The sequence below is a fragment of the Plectropomus leopardus genome, chromosome 14, assembly GCF_026936395.1.
Source record: "Plectropomus leopardus strain MGB_pleo_1.0 chromosome 14, ASM2693639v1, whole genome shotgun sequence".
NCBI classification, from domain to species: Eukaryota; Metazoa; Chordata; class Actinopteri; order Perciformes; family Serranidae; genus Plectropomus; species Plectropomus leopardus.
In genome coordinates, this window is record NC_142189.1 from 1,977,501 (window position 1) to 2,000,337 (window position 22,837).

The 22,837-nt window shown below is 42.2% G+C and overlaps 1 protein-coding gene across 1 annotated transcript in view; it reads right to left on the reverse strand.

The window, feature by feature from the left end:
- npas3 (neuronal PAS domain protein 3) overlaps nucleotides 1–14,719 on the reverse strand; it is a 337,016-nt gene extending 322,297 nt beyond the window's left edge. Inside the window, 1 exon segment of the mRNA XM_088087580.1 lies at nucleotides 13,700–14,719. Coding sequence (XP_087943706.1) covers nucleotides 13,700–13,890 — 191 coding nt within the window. The 5' untranslated portion in view covers nucleotides 13,891–14,719.
- Between the last annotated feature and the right edge of the window lie 8,118 nt (nucleotides 14,720–22,837).

Genomic DNA, 22,837 nt, shown 5'->3' on the forward strand with positions numbered 1-22,837 from the left:
TGATTTCTTAAAAAAAAACAAAAAACGGGGAAGGCAACAAGCAACTTAACAAGACAGGGCCCCAAAAATAGCAAGAAATCCATAAAATAAAAAAAAAAATTACAAGGAAATTACCTGAAAATAAAAAAAGACCCTCTCAAAAAACATTACCTTTAAAGTAAATCAATGCAAATTGATTATTTTTTTCTGTAACATAATTTTAAATATAATATTATTTCAATTATAAATGTTGTTTTATGGACATTTTTCATTCTTTTGTGTTCTTTTTTCTTTGTTTTTTTTCTTCTTATAATTTTCATGTTATTTTTTGTTTACTTTTTACAATTTTTGGCTAATTTTTGGATTTTTATCTTAATTTGCTCTTTGCCTTCTTTCCACGTTTTCTGAAAGAAATCAAGCCAGTTTGCTCATGTTTTAAAAGGTTAAACCTAACCAAATGTTAACCACAGCTTTGTTGAAATGTGAAGTCTCAAAATATCTGCCACATATTCATTTAAAAATGTAACATACCTGAGGTTTGCAGAAATGTCTACATTTATTCCTGCGATTATTCTTGTAAATATAAAACAGAGCGGCAGGAGCCAGTCCACGTAGGTGCCAGGTCATGCTGCTGGACACTGCCAAGGTGCCCTTTAGCAAGGCTCCGACTGCTAAAAGCACTTTTCCACTTGTACACTCTTGAAGTAAAGATCATCATCAAATATTGAATATGACAAAACATTCCCAAAGCTGTTAGTAAACGGGCCGTTTGAAAACAGATTCTTCTGTTAAGCTTCTCTGTTTACATGAAACTGTTTTTAAATGTTCGCTGTTAAGTGTACCAACACTTTATATATACACACACACACACACACACACACACACACACACACACACACACACAGACGTGCTGGCTCTGGGCGATCAGGCAGGTGTTCCCACCCGCCTGCCTCCTCTGGGACAGCTAACCAAGCACTCCTGCAGCCTTTAAGAGGCTCTCTTTCAGCCTGCGGGTGAGTTTGATTCAACAGCCGGCCGCTGCTGAGAGCCAATCAGGTCTACGAGCGATTCCACCGTCACATCTCACCCCTCACTGTCTCTACACCGTCTCTACACCGTCTCTAACATCTCTACCGTCTCTACTGTCTCTACACCGTCTCTACCATCTCTACCGTCTCTACTGTCTCTACACCGTCTCTACCATCTCTACCGTCTCTACTGTCTCTACACCGTCTCTACACCGTCTCTAACATCTCTACCGTCTCTACTGTCTCTACACCGTCTCTACTGTCTCTACACCGTCTCTACTGTCTCTACACCGTCTCTACACCGTCTCTACTGTCTCTACACCGTCTCTACACCGTCTCTATTGTCTCTACACCGTCTCTACACCGTCTCTACTGTCTCTACACTGTCTCTAACATCTCTACCGTCTCTACTACTGTCTACGTTCACACAACGGTGCGGATTGTAACGATGGTTAGGATTAGGCAAAAAAAGTCACAGTTAGTTAAGTTTAGGCAAAAGAGACACATGATAAGATGCAGAAAACACACACGTCCACACGAACTGACTCCTGCATGAAAGTCGATAGTGTGTGTGACCCATCCACCTCCCCGCCCGTCCTGTAAGTGCACTCCATCCTTTCATCATGTGGTTACCGGCAGCGTTATTACCAGACTCTACCTGAGCGTTTCAGGTGCATGCGACCAATTCCCTCCAGCCACATTCTCAAGTGATGCCACCTGTGCACGTTGCATGTGGACGCCCCTGGTGACCTCTGACCGGCCAACGGTTCTGTCTGAGTGCGTTCTCATCTGACGCCATCCAGCTGCGTTACGGTTTGACGCTGAAGGTGTCTTTTGGCGTCACGTTCATAAGCCAAAAGCACAGAATGAGCGGCGCTATTTGACGAGTTCAGAGTGAGAACCGGCTGGATTTAAGAGCACTGAAAACAGAAATGAGTGCACAAAAAAGCAGGATGAGTACGGCCCCTAACATGGTCACTTGAACATAAACACATCGTTTTTGAACACTTTCTGAAACAACTGCTGCTGTCCTCCCTTTAAAAATGTCAAAATTCCTTTTTTACTCCCTTTATTTCTTTATACTCTCCTCCCTTGTCCTCCTTTTCTCTCCCTAGCTGTTTTTTTTAATGTCCACATCCTTCTCTCGCCTCCTCTCTCCCTGGTTTCCTCTCCCTTCCTGCTGCTCCGTGTCTGTCTGGCTCTCTCGTCCAGTCCTCCTCTCTCCATCATCTCTCCATCATCTTCCTCTCCAGAGCCGCTGTAGTGTACTGATAGTGGGAGCACTTGTGCAGTCAGCTATGAAGTCTGTCCTCCTCCTCCTCCTCTTCCTTCTACCCCCTCTTCCTCCCTCTCTCTTCCTCCCTCTCTCTCCCTCTCTCTCTCCCTCCCTACCTGGAAATTAATTTGGTCTCCTCCAGATGCCTATCGCCGCTGAAATGCCCCCAGAAATAGATCCACAAACAGCAGCTCAGCCAAAACGCTGTTGCTGCCTGACAGCCTTTAGCAGAAACACACACACTCACACACGCACACAAACAAACACACACACACACATACACACACACACTGGTGTGCTGGATGGAGGGGGAGGGGAGCAGATGGAGAGATGAATGGAGGGATGGATGGATGGATGTAGGCAGGGAGTAAATGGTGGGAGAATGGAGCGTTGCTGGGAGTAGAAGATGAATGGGTGAGGAGAGAAATTAATAGATGGATTACCTGAAAATTTGTACACTTTATTGCCTAAACAAACCATCGCTTTTTAGATTGATTTCCTTCCTTCCAGGCAGCCATTGCTTTCTGTTCATTTCTATGAAAAGCAGCTTGCAGAGACAAGAAACCTGCTGCAGAGAGATAATTCATCACAATAAAAGATTTAATCACTGTTTTTTTTTTGCCTCCCATCAACGTCGGGGCGTCGGCACGTGGAGCCGTTACAAGCAGGAGGCTCCTCTTGATGGTGCATTCAAGGACACACCTGAGATTTGATAGTCTGCTGCTGAAAAATTGATTTTTCAGTGAAACTGTCTTCTCCAGAAACACAACAAAAAAAGCAGTTTCATGGTTCAGGACCGCAGCAGGACGGAGAGGATTGTTGTTGGTGGTGGATGCACCAAACCATCTGACCTGGGTTCAGTCCTGCTACCAGCAGAGCTGCCAGAATAAAATGTTGGCATTGTTGGGAATTAGTGGAAAGAGTCAGACACGAGCGAGACGGCTGCCAGGCAGCAGCAGGCCGCTGATCCAGACCAACAAAAGCAGGTGTTCAGGACACCTCCAGCCTCGTTTGAAGCAAAACAAACAGGTGATTTTTAATAAGAATTCAGGACATTTCAGGCAATATTTATGTTTATGGCAACAAAAGTCTTTTAATGACAGTTTGAGACACGTCAAGCTTTTTTTGTATCAACCAATTTTAAGCCAAAATGTTATGTTTTTCTAGTCCTAACCACGGGGGATTTGTGCCTAAACCCAAGCAAAGAAATTGTGTTTTTTTTTAAGTGTTCATAGTGAAAAAAGCAGGTGATTCTAATGAGAGTTTGGGACATTTCTAGCTGTGTCTTCAGGAGCAAAAGTAGGCGGTTTTCAACTAGCTGTGTTAATAGCGACAAGAGTTTGGGACATTTCTAGCAATGTTTATAGCTTCAAAAGCAGATGTTTTTGTCAAACATTTGGGAGATTTCTAGCTGTGTTAACAGTGACAAAAGCAGGAGAGTTTGACATGTCTAACTGTGTTTAGAGTGAAAAAAGTGGGCATTTTTAAACACAGATTAGGACACATCCAGCCATGTTTAAAATGGCAAAAGCAAGTGTTTGTTAATGAGAGTTTGGGACATTTTGACAGCAACAGAAGTGGGTGTTTTTTTAAACAGTTTGACTCATTTCAAGCGATGTTTATAGCAATGAAAAGGGGTGTTTTTTTAACGAGTCCAACCATGTTTGTAGCAATAAAACTGTGCTGTTTAAGCCAAAGCGTGATGTTTTCCTAACAAAAACTGGTGTTTTTTTAATGACAGTTCAGCACACGTCAAGCCATGTTCATAGCAACCACAGCCCATGTTTTTAGCTCATGCATGCTTCTAAGCAGACAGCAAGTCACTTTCAATATCTTACTGAAATTTAGTGAAACCAAAGGTTGCCTTGAAGCTGCTGCAGCATTGATTTACTTTGGAAAATGCTTGGCAGAAATGTAAATGGTGGCATATTTACTGGTCAGAGCTTCTCCTATGTGAAGATTCTTCTTTCTATATTTCATAAAACTCTGTTCATGATTTGTAACTAATATGGATAAAACATTCAAATTGAGCAGTGTGGTTATTTTATGCATTTCTTGATGCACAGCTCAGATAATCTGCTCTCTGCTCCCGGAAACAGACACAAGCAGGTAGTTTGATGATAAGCTGATAAAATCCATCAGTCAGGATCTGAACCGTCATAAAAAAAACCCCAGTTAACTTTTTTGGCACACAGATTGTGATGGTTTGGTGTTTCTGGCCAACAGCACAGGGCTTGAATTCACTCAAACATCTGGAATCCAGAAAATTTGAAAGTTGTTGCCTCCATCAGGAAGCTGTTAGGGACACACATTTGTCAAAAATACAACAGGTGACTAACTTTTCCAAATATTGTGCTTTTCTTCTTGGTTTTTAAGCAGACATATGTGCCATCTGTTGTAAAAAAATCCCCCTAAAACTCTCAGTTTCTGCATAAATCCGACATGATCCTCGTCTCCTTCAGGAGTTGGTCAGAGACTGAAACCGGCTTTCATCGTCCCCATGAGCTGTAAAACCAGCGGCTTGTCTCTGAGAGATTTTCACCTTCAGCGGCTGAGCAGAAAGGCCGAGGTCATATCAGATAATAAGTCTCACACTCATGAATTCAACTTCCTCCCGTCAGGTCGGAGCTTCCTGCCTCCTCAGTCCGGGACAAATTAAAGGATAAAACCTCTTTGTAGCAGAATCAGTGGAAGTGAAGGCTGGACAGCAGTGAAGTGTAATTTCAGCTCTATACATTTGACCTCTGACCCTCCGCCTGCTCTCTGCTCTCTAACAGCACACGTATGCAAATGGCCGGCTGTTAATCTGCTGCTCAGCACTGACCCCGTACCTCTGACCGCACTCAGACTCGGCTGTACATTGTACTTGTCTACGAAACGCTGTAATAAAAACATCATTCTCATCAGGCTTGGCTGGTATCACAGAATTAGGGTAAACAAGAGGAATTTAGGAAGTGTTCAATACTGTCATAAATACAGGCTCCTCTGTCTATTAAACTCATTGTATGCAGTGCACAGCATGCACCACCAGAGCCCAGTCTCCAGTCTCTACTTCGACTTGTCAGCTGAGCTGAAAGACACATTGACACCTAGTGGTGGAGGGAGAAGTTACAGGACTGTAACAGCCGGCGGCCAGCAGGCAGACAGAGACTGTGGGGAATTAATGGCATCGCTTTTTACCCAGCCATCCAATCACAGTGGAGGAGGCAGGACAAACCGCCTCCCACAAAGACCAACCGTCACATCTCCAGGTCCAGACACACCAAACCAACATCACTGCAAACGCGCTGCAAAGACTACAGCCAACAGCCGACCAGCACGTACGTCCTGCACCTGCGTGAGAGGAAATAACTCTGCATACCAGCAGACGGCAGTCGTCTGTCATCGTCATTCAAAAAGGGAAATAGAGCATCATCAGCACGTTAACGACATAATCAAGTGCCGAAAGAACAAAGCCGATTTACAAACAGCACAAACTAGCAGGAAACATTTCTGCTAAAGAAAAAATATCTGATCTTACAGAACAAGTTTGTTTCCACTTTGTTCCCGCTGGACTTTAGCTCGCCGTTTACTTTCCTCAATGACGTTCTCTTTTCAAACGTTGAGCTGACAGAAAGCAAATAACGGTCGACGGTTGTGTTGAAATTGGTATTAAGAGGTGGAGAATTTCACTGTTAGCATCATCTACTAAACTTCTGGTATTCTGACTGTTTGCTACATTTATGCTTCAGCTGCATCCATTTTTAGGTTTTGTTTTGTTTGCTTCATGCAAACACTGCAGACAGACCGCCAAAGTTCAAACAACTGTCATGAAAAACTAAAAATAAAGAAATTTGAGGCTTCAGATACTAACGTGTCATCTTCAGCCATGTGTTGAGGTTCAGATGCAGATGGGAAATCAAACAGTGTGACCACTTTTGTTCTGGTCACACTGATGAGAAATGATCAGATCCGAGTCAGAAAACTCTGAGCTGCAACGCCATCACAGCTGCTCTCTGATGAGTTATTTTGTTCCTGTAGTTTCTCTATTTACAGGCGCACACACACACACACACACACACACACACACACACACACACACACACACACACACACACACACACACACATACACACCTGAGTCCTTCCAAATAATTACAGGACTGCAGAAACACTGTGGCAAAGCTCCAGCATGAAAAACAGAAAAACATATCAAAGCTTCGTATTTCAGAGTCCAACAGTTTCTGCAATATTTGCCAAAAGCTCACAACGTTTGTGCGAGAGAACATTTACATTCCTGTCGGCTGCGGCTCTGTCAGAGCAGGTGTTGTGTCGTTAAACAGGAGGACGTCTGACTGAAATAAAACCAGGGACACGACGAGCCGGCGAGGCTCCGGTCGAGCGGGGAGACGACCTCAGCGAGCTGGAACTAAATTATCTCTGCACCTTTTCCTTCATAACAACAGATGTTAGAGTGGAGGTTACACAGAGGGGGAAAAACGCTCAACGCATGTCATCAAGCCTCCATCCATGTGAGCAACATCACCTGCGAGAGTCAAATCCCTACAAAACAGACACGTCTCTCAAAGACAGTGTGGTGGTAGATGTTACAGTCCACACAGAAGAAAACACAAAAGCACAGCAGATTCTCTTTTCATACCTGCTTTACACACAATAGAATTTAATAGAATGACAAAAATATTGTGTCTAATATCTCAAACTGAGCAGAAACCCTCTTGAAACACATGTTTCCCCCAGGGGCATTTCTGGGATTTCAGGTAATTTGGAGCTTAGCCTGGACATGGGAAAAATAAGAACAATAATTGCAATTTTTTTAAAGTAAAAATGCTTTCCAAACACATGTGCTTTCTTCATAAAATTTTAGCATTTGAATTTTTCTTTGGCAGTTTTTTGTCCTGAAAAATTTTAGGTTATTTTTAAAAACTCTGGCCATTTTTTTTTTTCTTTCTTTAAAACTTTTTGGCTTTTTTTTTATGTGATTTTTTTCTGTAAAATTTTTGGTGATTTTTTAAAATGTATGACTTTTTTCTTTCTTTAAATATTTTTTTTGTTTTTTTGTTTCCTTCAAAAACTGTTTCTGCAGATTTCTTTTTCTTTAAAATGTTTTGTTCATTTTCATACAAAAAAAGCCTTCCAAACATGCAGGCTTGCCAAAATACACACACATCATGTGGGACGAACACTTGCATTTTCCCTGAGTCACTCGAGGAGGCCTAAGGAAAAGATATTTGTAGATTTGGGAGGGGTAAAAAAACAACAACACCCCTCCTCTGATAAATAAGGCCACTTTTTCGACCAAGATTATGATGCCAAACACTGACTAAACATGCATATAACACAGAATAGAATCAAAGTCATGTGTTTGCTTGACGTCTGTATATCAACAGGTCACAAAAACATGAACCTCCAAAAACGTCAGAATTGAACAGAATAGAATTAAAAAATTAAGCTGGAACACAAATAGGAGAATAAAACAGAAAAGAAAAGAATAGAATTATGGATATATCCGAGCTCCTACAGAGAAAGTGATGCAATGCTGCACCGAATAGAATATTATAGAAGAGAATAATGTAGATTTCTACAGGAGAGCAAAGTCCAATATGTCACTCAGTTTGAATAAAAAAGGCATAAAAATGAGAGCTCTCAGTAAAAGGCAAACGCTCTCTGAGAAAGAGTTTCTGCATTGAACAACCAAAACATAAATATCTCTTTCCAGAGAATCATGAAATGAATCAAACTTATGTAATCATCATCTGTAAATAAAACTCTAAACTGGACCATGTGAACAGAAGAATAAAACAGAAAAGCCAAGAACTAAATCACAGTTATAGCTGATTTTTTTCCCCACATTCACAAGTGAAACATCTGCAAGTTCAATGACATGCGTCATATAGAACAGATTATAGAATACAATAAAGTGGATTTCTACAGGTCTCTACAGATCTCTAAATCGACAGGTGCAACACAAAAAAAGACTACGACTGTTACTGTAAGAAATAATGTCCCATATGTCTGAAACTTAGAATACAACAGAGAATGGAGCATTTTCAAAACAACAGGTATGAAACTATCCTCTTAAATATTGCTATGAACAAACTATCAAACTAGATTTGCCAATAAAATAGACAATAAGAGAGTAGAATTGTGGTTATATTTGATTACTTGTCAGTCTTACATCAACAAATAAATAATATGCAATTTCCTACAGATAAAATGATGCCATATGTCGCATAGAAAGAATATTAAAGAATAGAATAATGTAAATACAGGACAACAAAGTCCAATATGTCACATTGTTTAAATTTTAAAAAATTATTAAAAAAAAGAACTGAAAGGAATAAAATCAAAGTTATGCAACTTATCTCTAAATCAACAGGTGAAAAATAACGGATTATCATGCAGGAAATTATGTCGAATATGTCTGAAACTTAGAGCAAAATGAAGTAAAGCATTTTCAAAACAAAAAGGTGCAAAACTAGAGTTTCAAATGTCTCTGTTAGTATAAAAGGATGATCGGGTGAAAAAATATAAATATTCCAGTCCCCAGAATCATGTGCAAAATATGCCACACAGAATAGAATAGAATAGAATAGAATAGAATAGAATCATAGTTGTATCTGACTGTTTTTCTGACAGCAACTAGTTAAAAGTATGCAAGTTCCTACAGAGAATATGATGTCATATGTCGTATAAGAATATTATGGAGCAGAATAATGTAGATACAGGAGAAGAAAGTCCAATATGTCACCTGGTTTCAATAAAAGACGATAAAACGGAACTGAATAAAATCAAAGTTATGCAATGTCACCACTAAATCAACAGGTGCAAATAAAACCTCTGGATTATGACTATTACTGCAAAAAAGTATGACTAATATCTCAGAAACTTGGAAGAGAGTATATTCAGAAACAACATGCATGAAATTAAAGTTATCGTTTTAAATGTCTCTGATGGTATAAAAGGACAGACGAGAGAGATTCTCTTCATCAGGTGACAAAAGCAACAAATCATGTCCAATATGTGCCCCACAGGATAGAATAGAACAGAATAGAATCCACTAGTTGATCAGATCTGAGCAAAAAACATGTTAAACAGAACCACATTTCTTCGTCTTTCCACCTTAAGCATCTGAGCCAGTGAACCAGCTTTAAGGTCACGCGCAGGTCTGCTCACTTTGACCTGCACAGGTGAATCCACGCACATCCCTCCACATTAAAACTTCCTGTTAATTCCTCTGAGCCTCACACACACACACACACACGCACACAGAAACATACACAGCAGTAGTAGAGCTACCCAAAGACACACACACACACACACACACACACACGTTTGTCATCGATGGCTGCACGTTTTCCTCGACGCTCACACACCTTCGTTTTGCTCGGAGCGTCAACACACTGCATGGCTCCCTAAAAACCTGCACGCGCGCACGTGCACGTGCAGGTACACACAGGTACACACATGGTCAGGAGAGAGGAGGCGAGACAAGCAAAGCAGAGACAGTCCTCTGCCATCCCCCCACCCCCCCAACAGTCAGCCAACCGACCTGTTACCCACACACACACACACTCACAGGCGCGCACGCACGCACGCGGGCACGCACACCTCGACTCTCCTCTGGAAAGGGTAACAGCGGTCCTCCTGACACCTTGAGGCTCAGAATAAAACGCAAAGCGACGCGGAACAGCCGCTAAGCCGCCGGGCTGCCGCTTCCGTCAGAGCCGCCGCGTGCAGCTGGAAACATGCAGTGAGGAAGAGGAGGAGGAACAAAAATCCGAGCCCCGTTACCGTTCTCTCCGCGTCGGGTCCTGCTGGATGCTCGGCTTGGTGGGCGCCATCTTCCTGCAACAATTATTTGATTTCTTACTTTCTGTTCTTCCCTCTCTTTCCTGTCCTCAGGTTGATGTGGACGCGGAGCGGCGGCGGTGCGCTGCACCCTGACAGCAATGCGTCATGCTCGGTGTGTTAAGACAAAGCCATGTCCGTGTGTGTGAACGTGAGAGTGTGTGGATGTGTATTTGAGCGTGCGTGGTGTGCGTGCGGTGCGTGCGTCTCGTGCTTGTCTCTCTCCTCCGCCGCCGCCGCTCAGGAGCGTGGAAACAACGGGCGGTGGAGGCGAAGGCGAGGACCGGGCTGCAGCAGCAGAGGCATGCCGAGCGGAGTGAGGGGGAACCCGGGGTGGATGCCTCTCAGATCCCGCTGTCTCTCCTCCTCTCGCGCTCTCTGTCTCTCTCCACACACGGTTTTGGCACTACAGAAGAATTTCCTGCATGCGCTCCGGAGGAAGGGGAAAAAAAGCCAAACAGGCGCGTCAAATCTTTACATTCTCGCCGCCGCTGCAGCGCCTACATCCCCGTTAAAATCCCCGCGGCGGAGCGTCGCTGGGCGGTCAGAGTGTCTGTGGTTTTTCGGAGCATTTTTCCCTCCTCTGGCTGCTGACAGGGAAAAAAAAGGACACCACACATCTCCGGTATTTTCTCCAGCCCCGGCGCAACAACGCCACTCAGTTGCAGTTGGAGCCAGTTTGTGTGTGCGCGTGTGCGTGTGTGTGTTTTATTTTTTATTTAATTCCTCCTCTCTTCCTGTATTACAGGTTGCACCGCGGGGTTATTATCCAATTTTTAACCATCACAAAAACACCACCCAGCGTGCGCGGGGGGTGATGGGTGATTTACTTGGATGGTTGCCCTGTAAATCAGATCCACACACACACACACACACACACACACACACACACACACACACCTCCCCTCCACCCGCCTGTGTCATAATAAACACATCACAGCAAACGTCTCAAATACCTAAATTAACTTTTTGCATCATTTTCTGCAGACATGCAGAGCTTCAGTCATGTGTTTTTGGTGTTTGCATCTGCAGGAGTTTGTAATGAGCCTCTGAATATGAACACAACTCCTCACATCATTTGTAAAAATCAAATCACCCTGCTCACTTTTTTACATTTTCGGCCACTAAAATTTATTTTCCTCCAGGCTTTGATGTTTGCACGTCAGCGTTGGCTCATTATCCTCCAACAGAAACCACCGCCTGCTTCTTCTTTCTCTCCTTTTTTTTCTCAACGTTCATTTAAATTCCTCTTTTTTTTTAATGTATAATTCATTGTAACCTAATCGGTGTGCTGTGTGATTAACCCCCAGGCTGCAGCCCTGGAAGCTGAAAAGCCTTCCCTCTCTATACCAATGACCTGTCAAGGTCAAAGGCATGCTGGGTATTCTCCACACAAACACGGGGTTACGGGCGGTGCTGTGGCAGAAAATAAAGACTGGAGAGGGAAAGCGTGACCTCCTGTCTGCGATCGTCATGAGCTCAACGCCATGCCGATCGACGCACGTGCTCATATGCATTCAGAAAAGGCGTCAACATGTGCTTTTGGCTCATTATTCTCCGCGCTTTGACAGCAGATGCAGCGATTTACAGCTGAAATTCACACTCTAAAAATGACAAAATACTAATTTTGGTGCATCCCTGGTTGCAGATTTACCCGCCTGCTTGTGAACAGATGCTCAGAAATGCTCAAAATCAAAGAAGGTGGCAGCTTTTTGCTCCAAAAACTGAGAGGTCACAGGTTTGACCCCCAGCCCTCAACTGCACTGACGTCATTCACTCAGACAAACACTGCATTTTCTCCACTTTAGATGAATCTTTGGTGTTGAAAATAAATAAAATCAGAAGATGTTTGGGGTTTTTATCAACACTATGAAGAAAACAGGGTGTTTTTTAAAGCGAGACGGCGTCTGCGTATTTTTGGAACCTCGTCCAGGGCCAGTGAAACTCGCTGCGTTCTTCCAGGACGAGATCTCTCTCCATCTCGGCTCTGCTTACTGAGAGCAGTCAAACGGAGGCGACGTGGATAATGGAGCGTAATGTATAAACATATTAGCTCCCAGCTGTTTGTTGGGGGAAACATTATGTATAGAGAGAGAGGGGAGAGGGGCAGCGAGACGGCGGGCCGCTGGGGACGCAGCAAAGAATATTTTTAAATGTTTGGATAAAACCAGACTCCGCGGCCAAAACCTTTCGTGGTGAAGTTTGATGAGATTGTTTAGGCCTCTGTTTTTAAAATCCGGGGGCCTCAAAGGGTCCTGGATGAGTTGTGACGGGTCCCCAGCTGCCGGATGACGACATCGTTAAATTCCAGCAGGTTTCACGTCAGGAGAAATGATCAGAGGACGTGTCAAACCGCCGCTCTAATCCTCGCCTCACACATATGGACACAAACATAAGGTCCACTACACAAAATCCCCCCGTATGGGGGTCCGGGGTCTAATGTGTGCCCAGAAGCCCTGCTTTAAATAACAATACGGCCCTTATTCTCCTCTTATTTGTTGCTTTAGAGGGCTGAGACGCTCTCAGTGCACTCGGAGAGGCCCCGGCCGTGATTTATGTCTGTTTGCTCCCCATAGCTTTTAGACTTTACACACACATAGTTACACTCCATAATACGGAGAGTTTTTCGGGTAATAAGAGTGTGTGTGTGTGTGGTGTGTTTGGGCCCCCCCACAGCTCCAGATGATTAGAAAAAACAACCCTACTGAGCGGCCGGACGGGGAGGCAATCATTTAGATTCAGATTGGAGGGGAAATAAGGAAATAACAGAGGGGACGGATGGAGTGAATCGTCACCAGCAAACAGGTTGGACGGAGGGAGCCGCAGCTTCGTGACCGGCCTGGAAACACTCAACACATTTTGAAATAACTCGCCCGTCCATTTCCGATAAATTACATCCTGTGTTTCCACTGAATTAGCAGAACCTCATCCCGCTTTTTCCACTGAATTACCTGGACTTCACTCCTCTGTTTCCACTGAATCACTGCAACCTGATTCCTCTATTTCTACTCTGTCGCTCCACACACATCACTGAAACACTTTGAAACACAAATTTAATTTAAATCAAACTATGGATACTGAATTTGATCCTCGTGTGTGGCATTAAAGTCACCACATTCTGCTTTTCCTTTCAGGTGTAATAGGAAAAAAAGAAGAAAAGGCCACATTTTTGTATCTGATAAACCTCTCCATCCAGTTTCACACATGGCGCACAACGATGCACCTGCAGTCGAGGGTTATGGATGATTTTTGCAACTTTGATTTTAAATACCAACTGATAGTGTCGCTTCAGGATATCTTTAAAAAGATCAAACCAAAAAAAAAAGTGCCCACTGAGTTAAAGATGCCCATCTGAACATTAAAATGTCCCATGAAGGTGTGTGGAAATCCTATAATAGATTTTAGGAGGAAAAAATACAAATATCACAGCCAAATCTATTATAGCAGTAACCACAGACAATCTCACTTCACACACACAAACAAATATTTTCAGATTTTTGCTTCACATCTTAGATGAAACTCTTTTTTTCTCACTCATCACGCCACAGGTCGTTTTTCTCCCCACATACCTTTGCTGATAGGCGGTGATCCCCTGCACGCTCTGCGGGGTCCCGTTCGTGGCTCCGGGGATCGGCACAGGCACCCGACCCACCTGGGGTCCCGCCACCATCCCACCGCCTCCGCCGCCTCCCCCGGCTCCGGGTCCGCCGGCTCCCGAAGCCGTCACCTGGACGCTGAAATCCGGGAAGATCCTGATCATGGTCCCCCGGATGTCTCCGATGCGCTCCCGCGTCTCGTGTAACAAACCTCCTCCGCTTCTGCCTCCCAACACACACCAGTCACCGCTCACTGGGAACACTGGGATCAACGGAGGGACTGATGGAGCTCAGAGGACCAACAACAATCTTCTTTTTGTTGTTTTTTTATTCTCCGTCTCTTCTCTAACCTTCGGATATAACTCTCAGGCAAATCCGGATCATGGTCCCGGTGCGCAAAAACAAACAGTCACCAATCGATGGATCAATACATGGACGGGAGGAGTGAGTGGATGTTGCACAAGCAGAAAAGATCACAAAGCTTTTGCTTTATTGTTTCTTCTTCCTTTTCTTCTTCTATCCTTCAGAGAGAAACCCCGTGCAGCTCCGGATCATGGTCCCGGTGTCTCCGGTGCGCGCGGTCTCCCCCCTTCTCTGTCCTCCCACTCAACAGTCAATGGGATCAATGGATCAGTGGATCTAAGAGGCGATAATTTCACCGATTAGGGACACTCGGACAGCCGCGCGTGTGCGGTTGTCTCCGGGTGCAGGAGCTCCGGACTGTCCTCTCTCACACCGGCACCGCCGCCGGCTCTCCATCCGAGAAAGGCATCCGGTCCCCGGCTTATCCTCTTGGTGTCTGCCGGTGGTGGTCGGTGGGTGTCTGTGGGAACAGCGGACCTGAAAGAGAGCAGTCAGTCGGTCAGTCAGTCAGTGAGCGCGCGGCTCTCAGCAGCACGAGCTCGGCAATGACATTGGTGTGATACAGCAGCGGCGGCGGCGGCAAAGTGTGTGTCGGTATGTCGGCGAGCGCCTGCGTGTGTGTGGTGCGCGTCTGTGCGTGTGCGTGTGTGTGCGCTGTCCTCTGCGCTCGAGAGAGAGAGAGAGAGAGAGAGAGAGAGAGAGAGAGAGAGAGAGAGAGATTGACTGATAGCGCTGTTTGTTCAGCGGGAGGACATTTGCTCCGCTTTAATGCGCAGAATAACGCAGCCCGGCTGTAAACTGCACTTTTATTTTAAGGCATCGCCGATAATAAAGAAACTATTTTATAGAAAAGGTCCCTTTTTTATTTCTTGCATGTTTCCGCGGCGCCTCGCAGTGTGTCTCACCTCATAAAAGTCTTCAAACGGACCCAAAAGGTTAAATTAAATGTCCCCCAAAAACTTTCACCGGTGCGCCGACACGAAAAGAAAAAATGGATAAAGTAGGTTCAAACTCAACATTTAAAGACGAAATCAAAGTCCTCACTCAGTCTCACGGCTGTTTTAGGAAAATGTCTCCAGAAAGAAGTCTTTTTCTCTACGTAATGCACCCATTCCCGAATAAAAAAATCAAAGTGTCATTTTTACACTAAAAAGAAAAGGATTTGAGATTTATTTCAACCTCATGAATTCAAACATTCCCGGTCTGCGCTCACAAAGTGGGAGATGGAGAGCTTTTGTGCCAAAAAACGAAAAAGACGCACGGAGCTCCAGTCTGAGTTTTTTGGGGGTAAATGAGTGAGGTGTGTTAGAGAGGAATGTGTTTCCCTCATCAGGTGTGTGTGTGCATGTGCATGTGTCAAGTGTTTCATCTCTCATCTGATCTCAGAACAGCCGCTCTCCTCTCCTCCTCTCTCCGCTCACTGGAGCTCCGTGTGTGATCAGACTCCAGAATAAAGTCATATTCACACACACACACACACACACACACACACACACACACTCCCTCTCTGATACTGTCTCCTCCCCTTTCTCTCTCACTCAAACTCCCTCTCTCTCTCCCTCTCTCTCTTTCTCTCACAGTTTACTCCATCTTTCCTCTTTTGCAAGTCACACTTGATTTTTCCGAAATGTTTATCCACATTTTTGTGGTGATGTTAAAGGAATTATGTTGCATTCTTAATCCTTTAAAACCCGGGCATATCTGCTTGATTTCTTTCAAGTACATGAAAAAGGCCACCAGTAACATGAGAAGAAACGATGCACAAATTAGCAAGAAATTAGAAAGAAAATTACTGAAAAATTAGCACAAAACAACAACAACAACAACAACAACAATAATAATAATAATAATAATAATAATAATACAACAAAAAACAAAACGGGAATAATTTTTGTTTAAAAATAACAAATAAAATAAAATAAATAAATAGATAAGGAAATTGCAAGTAAAACTGCTTGGAAATTCTAATAATTTAGCTATATATATATATATATATACACTAAATTACATATAACTAAATAACTAAATTAGAATTTTTATTCCCGTTTTGTTTTTTGTTTTATTATTACTATTATTATTATTAATAATAATAATAATAATAAAACAAAAAGCAGTATTCCTTAACCCTTTAAAAGGGTTAAGGAATACTGTTTTTCTCACATGCCTCCACAGTGAACGGACAATCCAAAAATGGAGAAAATTCTTGATGACTTGGTGTTCACTTTTAACCCTTTAACACCTAAAATGACATTAGTTTTTTTTTTTGTGCTGCCCTCAAATGTCCAATGTCCATAGATGTCCATAACCAATGAAACTTGTAAAAATTGGTTTGATTTAGTTTGAAAACATAGGAAAAGGGCAACGAGCAACTTGACAAGAAATGTCCCGCATACTGAAAAAAAAAAGAAAGAAAAAAAAACTGAGAAATAGCTAGGGGGTTTTATTAGATTTTTTTTTTTTTAAAAAAAACAAAACAAAACAAGGAAATGCCTGGAAAATATAAATATTATATCTCTGAAATCATTTTACAGAAAAAAAAAATGTTTTCCTCTCAGTTTTTGTGAGTATATTCTAATGGTCCTTTTTTCTAACTTTTTTCATATATACAGGTAATTTTTCTGTAACTTTGTGGTAATGTTTTAGTCATTTCTTGTTAAGTTATTCATTGACCTCTTCTCATGCTTTTGAAAGAAATCAAGCCAATTTTCCGAGGTTTCAAGGGTTAACGACAGAAAAACTTTATGAAAACATCTATTTACAAACTCTTACAGAACCCATGTAGGATAATACAAGTCTCCTGTACAGTTTCACGCTCAGTACTTCACAAACATGCAGTGTTCAGTGTTCAGTTCAGTTTTAAATAGTTATGCTTTGGTGAAAATATATGTGTGCATCGTCTGCATAAATGAGACTTGGATTATACTGCATGAGTTGTTTCAGAATTTGTGAACTGATGTTTTGATGTAGTTTTGCTGTCGTTAAATGTGGACCAATATGAGTTCAATTCATCAAGAATTTTCTAGATTCTTCATTCACCATAGAGACATGTAAGAAAAACAAAGTTTTCTCTATGAATTCAACCTAATACAGAGTGAGTGACTGATATACCAATACTCGCAGCCTCAAGCATCTTAAAAAGTTGTAATTTTGTGGTGTTTTTTCATGAGGGTGGCACTGGTATGGAGTTTGTGAGAAGTAGCAGAAATTTGCATGCAAGAAATCACACATATTAGTATTTGCTTTTCGGCTAATAGCCTCCAATTTAGGATATATTGAATCAAAAACATCATCACCAGCAGTGTAACAAAATGAACCCTCCCACGTTTTATATTTTTCCGAGAAGCACATGAAGGCATGACATGACAGTTTCCTAAAAGTGAAGCGAAAAACATCTGCATCACCCCCTGGTGTCTGGCTATAGAATAGATCAGGCATCACCGACTGGCTGACCGCGGCCTGGATCCGGACAAAAACTTCGTCCTATCAGGAACCGCTGCCAAGGTGTAATAAAATACAAAAATGAGAACAATATTTTTTAAGGAGTAGTGCTTAGCAAACTGTCTCGCTCCTGCGAGGTTTTCCAATAAAACCTGTCATTGCATGCGACCAATACGCACGGAAGTGACTATTAATAGCGCCCATACTACTGATTCATCACATGTACCTGTGAGCCAGGCATCACCAACTGGCAGGCCGCGGTCCGGATCCGCACCAAAACTTCGTCCTATCCGGACCTGTGGCCATGTTGTAATAAAATGAAAGAATGAGAACTATATTTTTTAAGGAGTACTGCTGGGCAATTAATCAAAAAATAATCGAAACCTACATTCAGAATCTCTAACCGACATAATCTTGCCCATGTTGGGTATTTCAGTTTTTTTTTAAATTCTGTTAACCCCTTCCCAACTCCCATGCATCTGCCGTGTATCTCACACTTTTGGGGTCTGTCTCACGCTCTCATGACACCGAGGAAAATCTCACGCCAAAACACAGCGAGGGCAGAAGTGTTGAACAATCATGTAAAAAAAATGAATGACTTTGTCTCTAGAATAGCTGAGTGTTTGACAGCCACAGCATTTCATCATGGCAGATCAAACAGCTGATGGTCCGACAACAGCGCAGTGAGACAGACAAACAGAGCGCAGCTTCTCCTCACAGCACCAAAGTGTCTGAAACAGACACATCTGCAGAGGTGAGAGTGACTTCTTTAGACTCTACAGACGACTTTGTGTTAGTTTCAGCTTTAATCAGACTTTGGATGAATTATTTAGAAACACCAGGACGCATCGCTCCGTGTCTCATCCAGCCGCTGGATGTTCAATGTTCAATTAATCTTGATTCTGATTTTAGGTGTGAGGTTCGGACCTTTGCTGGGAGGAAATTTTAGCAACTGGACCCCTCTGAATTTCTGTTGAATTGTTTTTTTTTATATGATTGTTTTTATGATAATTTCAGTTTTAATTAGTTATTAAATAATACAAAAAGGGGATTTTCTGCCAATAATTGACAGCTGTGACAGCCAATCCGTGTGCTCGCATTCAATGGAGCTGCTCGTCATTGGTCGGACGGGTGTTTTGGTGGGAATTCCCACACCACGGATATCACTACTGCGCAGACTCCGGCTCCAAATGACCTCACCAGCGCAGGACGGCAGCGGCTGTGTCCGTTATATTTTAGCCTCACTTAAGAACAGCGAGGTAAGTGGGGACGCGTCGTCCGTCTTTATATACAGTCCCTGAGTGAGAGGAAGAAGAGACACGCCATCCATCTTTTGTGAACCCTGTTAGCATCTAGCAAACTCAGCTTATGAGCTAACCTAAAGAAAGTACAAACTCCAAAATAAATGGATGAAAAACACACGGTTGACCTTGATCTTTGTCCTTGTGAACTTTTCCACGTTTTCATTTGTGAGGATAACTCCGACAGCTCTGCCGCCGAGACACGTTTGCAGAACTAAAACTCTCATTTGCATCCTGACATTTCCAGCACGGGGGAATCGAACCCCCGATTCTGCCGCTTTTTACTGCTCTCCTCCTCCTTATTGAGCCACCCAGGACACATTTTCAATATTTCATCCTCCTCTGGACCCCGCCGAAGCCCCCCTCTCGGACCCCTGCGGGGACTCTGAGCCTCACTTTGAGAGCCCCTAATAACCAGCGGTTCTCGTCCATTCTGCGAAACAAAGCATCGCACTAATAAAACGTCCCAATTGAGCTGATTAAATACCAATAAAAACACACAGCTCGCCACTCTGCCAGCCTGCACTCTAAATTGGATCGCAGCTCTAACCAGCAGCTCCTAATGAAAACCACCGCCGCACCCCGGCCTCGCTCGCCCGCAGTACAGTCTACCCCCCCTCCTCTCTCTCTCTCTGTGTAATGAAATCAAATGAATTGAACTGGAGGTTTCAGGGGAGACATGCTGGACCCCCTTATAGAATTAGGACTGAGCAATGTGTGCGTGTGTGTGCGTGTGTGTGTGTGCTCGTACTTGTATTTTCTAAGTATGACCACATGACTCACTAACTCATAGTGTGTGCGTGTGTGTGTGTGTTTGTGTGTGCTATATGCATTTGCCTCCACAATGCTGTTTCTTTATGTGGCGTGTGTGTGCTAGTGTGTGTGTGTTTGTGTGTTTACATTACAGGCTGTGTGTGTACTGGCTGTATTAGTGAGCTGTGACCAGGTAAAGTACAGAAGACAGAATCAGGACAGTCAACCTGCTGTTATCCCTCAGGACAAAACACACACACACACACACACACACACACACACACACACACACACACACACACACACACACACACACACACACACACACACCAGCATCAGAGCAGCAGACTCTCTCTCCTTGTGTGTTGTGGTGCGTTCAGGTACAGTTTGTTTAGTTGTTCTTTGTTGAGTTTCTGACCTCATTCTTCATCTAACTCATCTAAATTTAACCTGCATTTTATTTTGTAAAGTTGATTTAACATTTGAGAACTTCTTAAAAAAAAAGCCTGTTTTTATTCCAAACTTGTCAAATACCCCAGTTTGGTTTCTGACGTCAGATGTGGATGCACAATAGCACCTCCCACACATTTGTGCTTTTCTTACTGGTCTGGTTTTGATTATCTTTTTTATTTTGTAGCATGTTGAGCTTCAGCTCTTGTATGAAAAGTGCTCTATAAATAAAATATATTATTGTTTTTATTTATTATTATTATCATTATTCTTAAGTTAATTTCATAAATGCACAGACTGATGACTGAGATAGAGGAAATCTAGAGGAAAAAAATGTAGTTAAAAGCCAAGAGAAATTGTTTTGCTTTGTTTATTGTTTTTTTTTTTTTGTCTGAAATAAAGTTAGACATTTTAGGTAATATACCTACAAAACCCAGAGAAATACAGTTATTTAATTTAAAAAAATAAATAAATAAATACATATCTATACTGCAGGTTTGTTCTAAAAAGATTTCATGCTGTCACCTAAATTTATTCGAATACAACAAAACAAAAATCCTTCGAAATGCACCGTCACACAGTTCAGTATCCACACACACACACACACACACACACACACACACACACACACACACACACACACACACACACACACACACACACACACACACACACCATCAGCTGTCATCAGTTTCTCTGAGTTGCTGTAAAACACAACAAAAGTCAATAATTCCCCGTCATGTCTCTCCAAATCCATTTTGGAGGCAGCCTGTCATCTCTGCAGACACGCGTGCCTTTCTATTAAGCCGACCATCAGTCCGTTAAAGATCACACGTCTCTGTTTCCTCATTTCATTGTGTTTTTTTGTCCTCTGTCCTCAGTGAAAGACAGCCGATGACAGAGAAATCATCGTTTGTGTTTTCAGAAGATCAGACTGAAGACAAAACTGAAAGTCTGCGTTCAGCGAGAGATGATTGATGAATAAAAACAAAGACGAGTGTCACCAACTTTTATTTTTACATTTTAAAAGACCATTTACACTTCAGTCCCAAAACCAAAGGCTGCCAGTGTTTTGTCTTTTTATGTGATTAACCCTTTGAAACCTGGATCAAATTATTATGTTTTTTTTTATTTTTTTATTTTTTTTAACTTCTTGATTTCTTCCTGTCAAGAAATATCTCACAACTTGCAAGAAATTACTCATTTGGAAAATTATTTTTGAAAACCAAGAGAAACATTTTTTAAAGCTAAACTACATTTAAAATGATCAAAATTATATGTTTGAAATTTTAGAGTATTGTTATAATTTTTAAGCATGTTTTTTTTAAATAAATTTGTTTTGTTTTTTTTTTTAAATTTTTTAGCTAATTTTCAGGTAATTTTTTTGCACTTAAATTTCTCCTTTAAGTGCTCACTGCATTTCCCCATACTTTTTTAAGAAATCAAGCATTTTTTTTTATCAGCACAAAGATTTAATGTCGGAGGTTGTTGAAAGTTATATAGATCAAAAGCCTCTTGAGGGATTTTTTGTGATTTGTGATACTGAGCTTACAGGTTCCTTAACTTTATTATTGTCTTTATTATGAAGCACTTTGTAACTTTCTTTAAAGATGTTGTATAAACAAAGGTACTGTTAGCATTATTATCATCATTATTATTATTATTATTATTATTATTATTATTATTATTATTATTATTATTATCATTTATATTCATCATATATGATTAATTATTCAAATAAACAGTTATTTTTATGTCTTTTAACCTCCTGCAAAGAAACACTTTGGCAGAACGATGTCCTATTTTGTGCTGTAAAGTTTGTAAAGTTTGTAAAGTCTGTAAAGTAAAGAGTTTGCTCACGTTTGATTTAATGACTTAATGTGGCATTTTTTTTACCTCCAAGTTATTGTAAAACAATAGCTATGATTGTGATTGGGTCTTTATCATAGACTGTATCAATAATAAAGGTTTACTGCAACTATCTAAAGAGGGCAGATCTGCAGCTGCATCCAAGAATCAGACAGACTTCATCAATAAATACAGTCTCAGTCAAACTGAATAACTTAATCAAAGTATAACTGTAGCTCGACTAAAATATGCACGTAAACGCACCGAGTGAGACGGACAGGTCGGACCAGTCAGACGGACAGACAGGTAAGCAGACGGACAGACAGGTAAGCAGACGGACAGACAGGTAAGCAGACAGACAGACGCAGACAGCCGCCCACCCTGCTGACCAAACTGACAGCTAAATCTCTCCCCTCTGTAATCTAACTAATAATGTTTCCCTCTTCATATTTTCCCTCTGCCTGCGCTGATGGATGGGGTCAGGCTGCCAGTCCCCCGACTGGGGTCAAAGGTCAAACCGGAGCGGCGGCTCTCTGCTCTGCCACTGTAATGGGAGCTGAAATATTAGTCCTAAACGCCCGCGGACGCCCCGACGCCTCAGCACAGATGATGAATTAACTGCTATGAGGAATTACAGATGGAGCGTTTTGAAGACGCACACGCAGAGTTTCACACACTCGTTTCCTGTACACACACACACACACACACACACACACACACACAAAAACACACACACTCAATTTCCTCATCTACACACCTCCGTATGCAAATGATTGATAATAGACATCAACTTTATGTCTTCTTTTTTGGCCTTTCCCTCCCTCACACACACACACACACACACACACACACACACTTCCTTACGTATGCTAATGATTGATTGTGGTCTCGGGCTGACGCTGGCATCATCATTGCTTTTATTTATCCGTCCGTCCGCAGCAGCTTTTGGCCTCTCGCC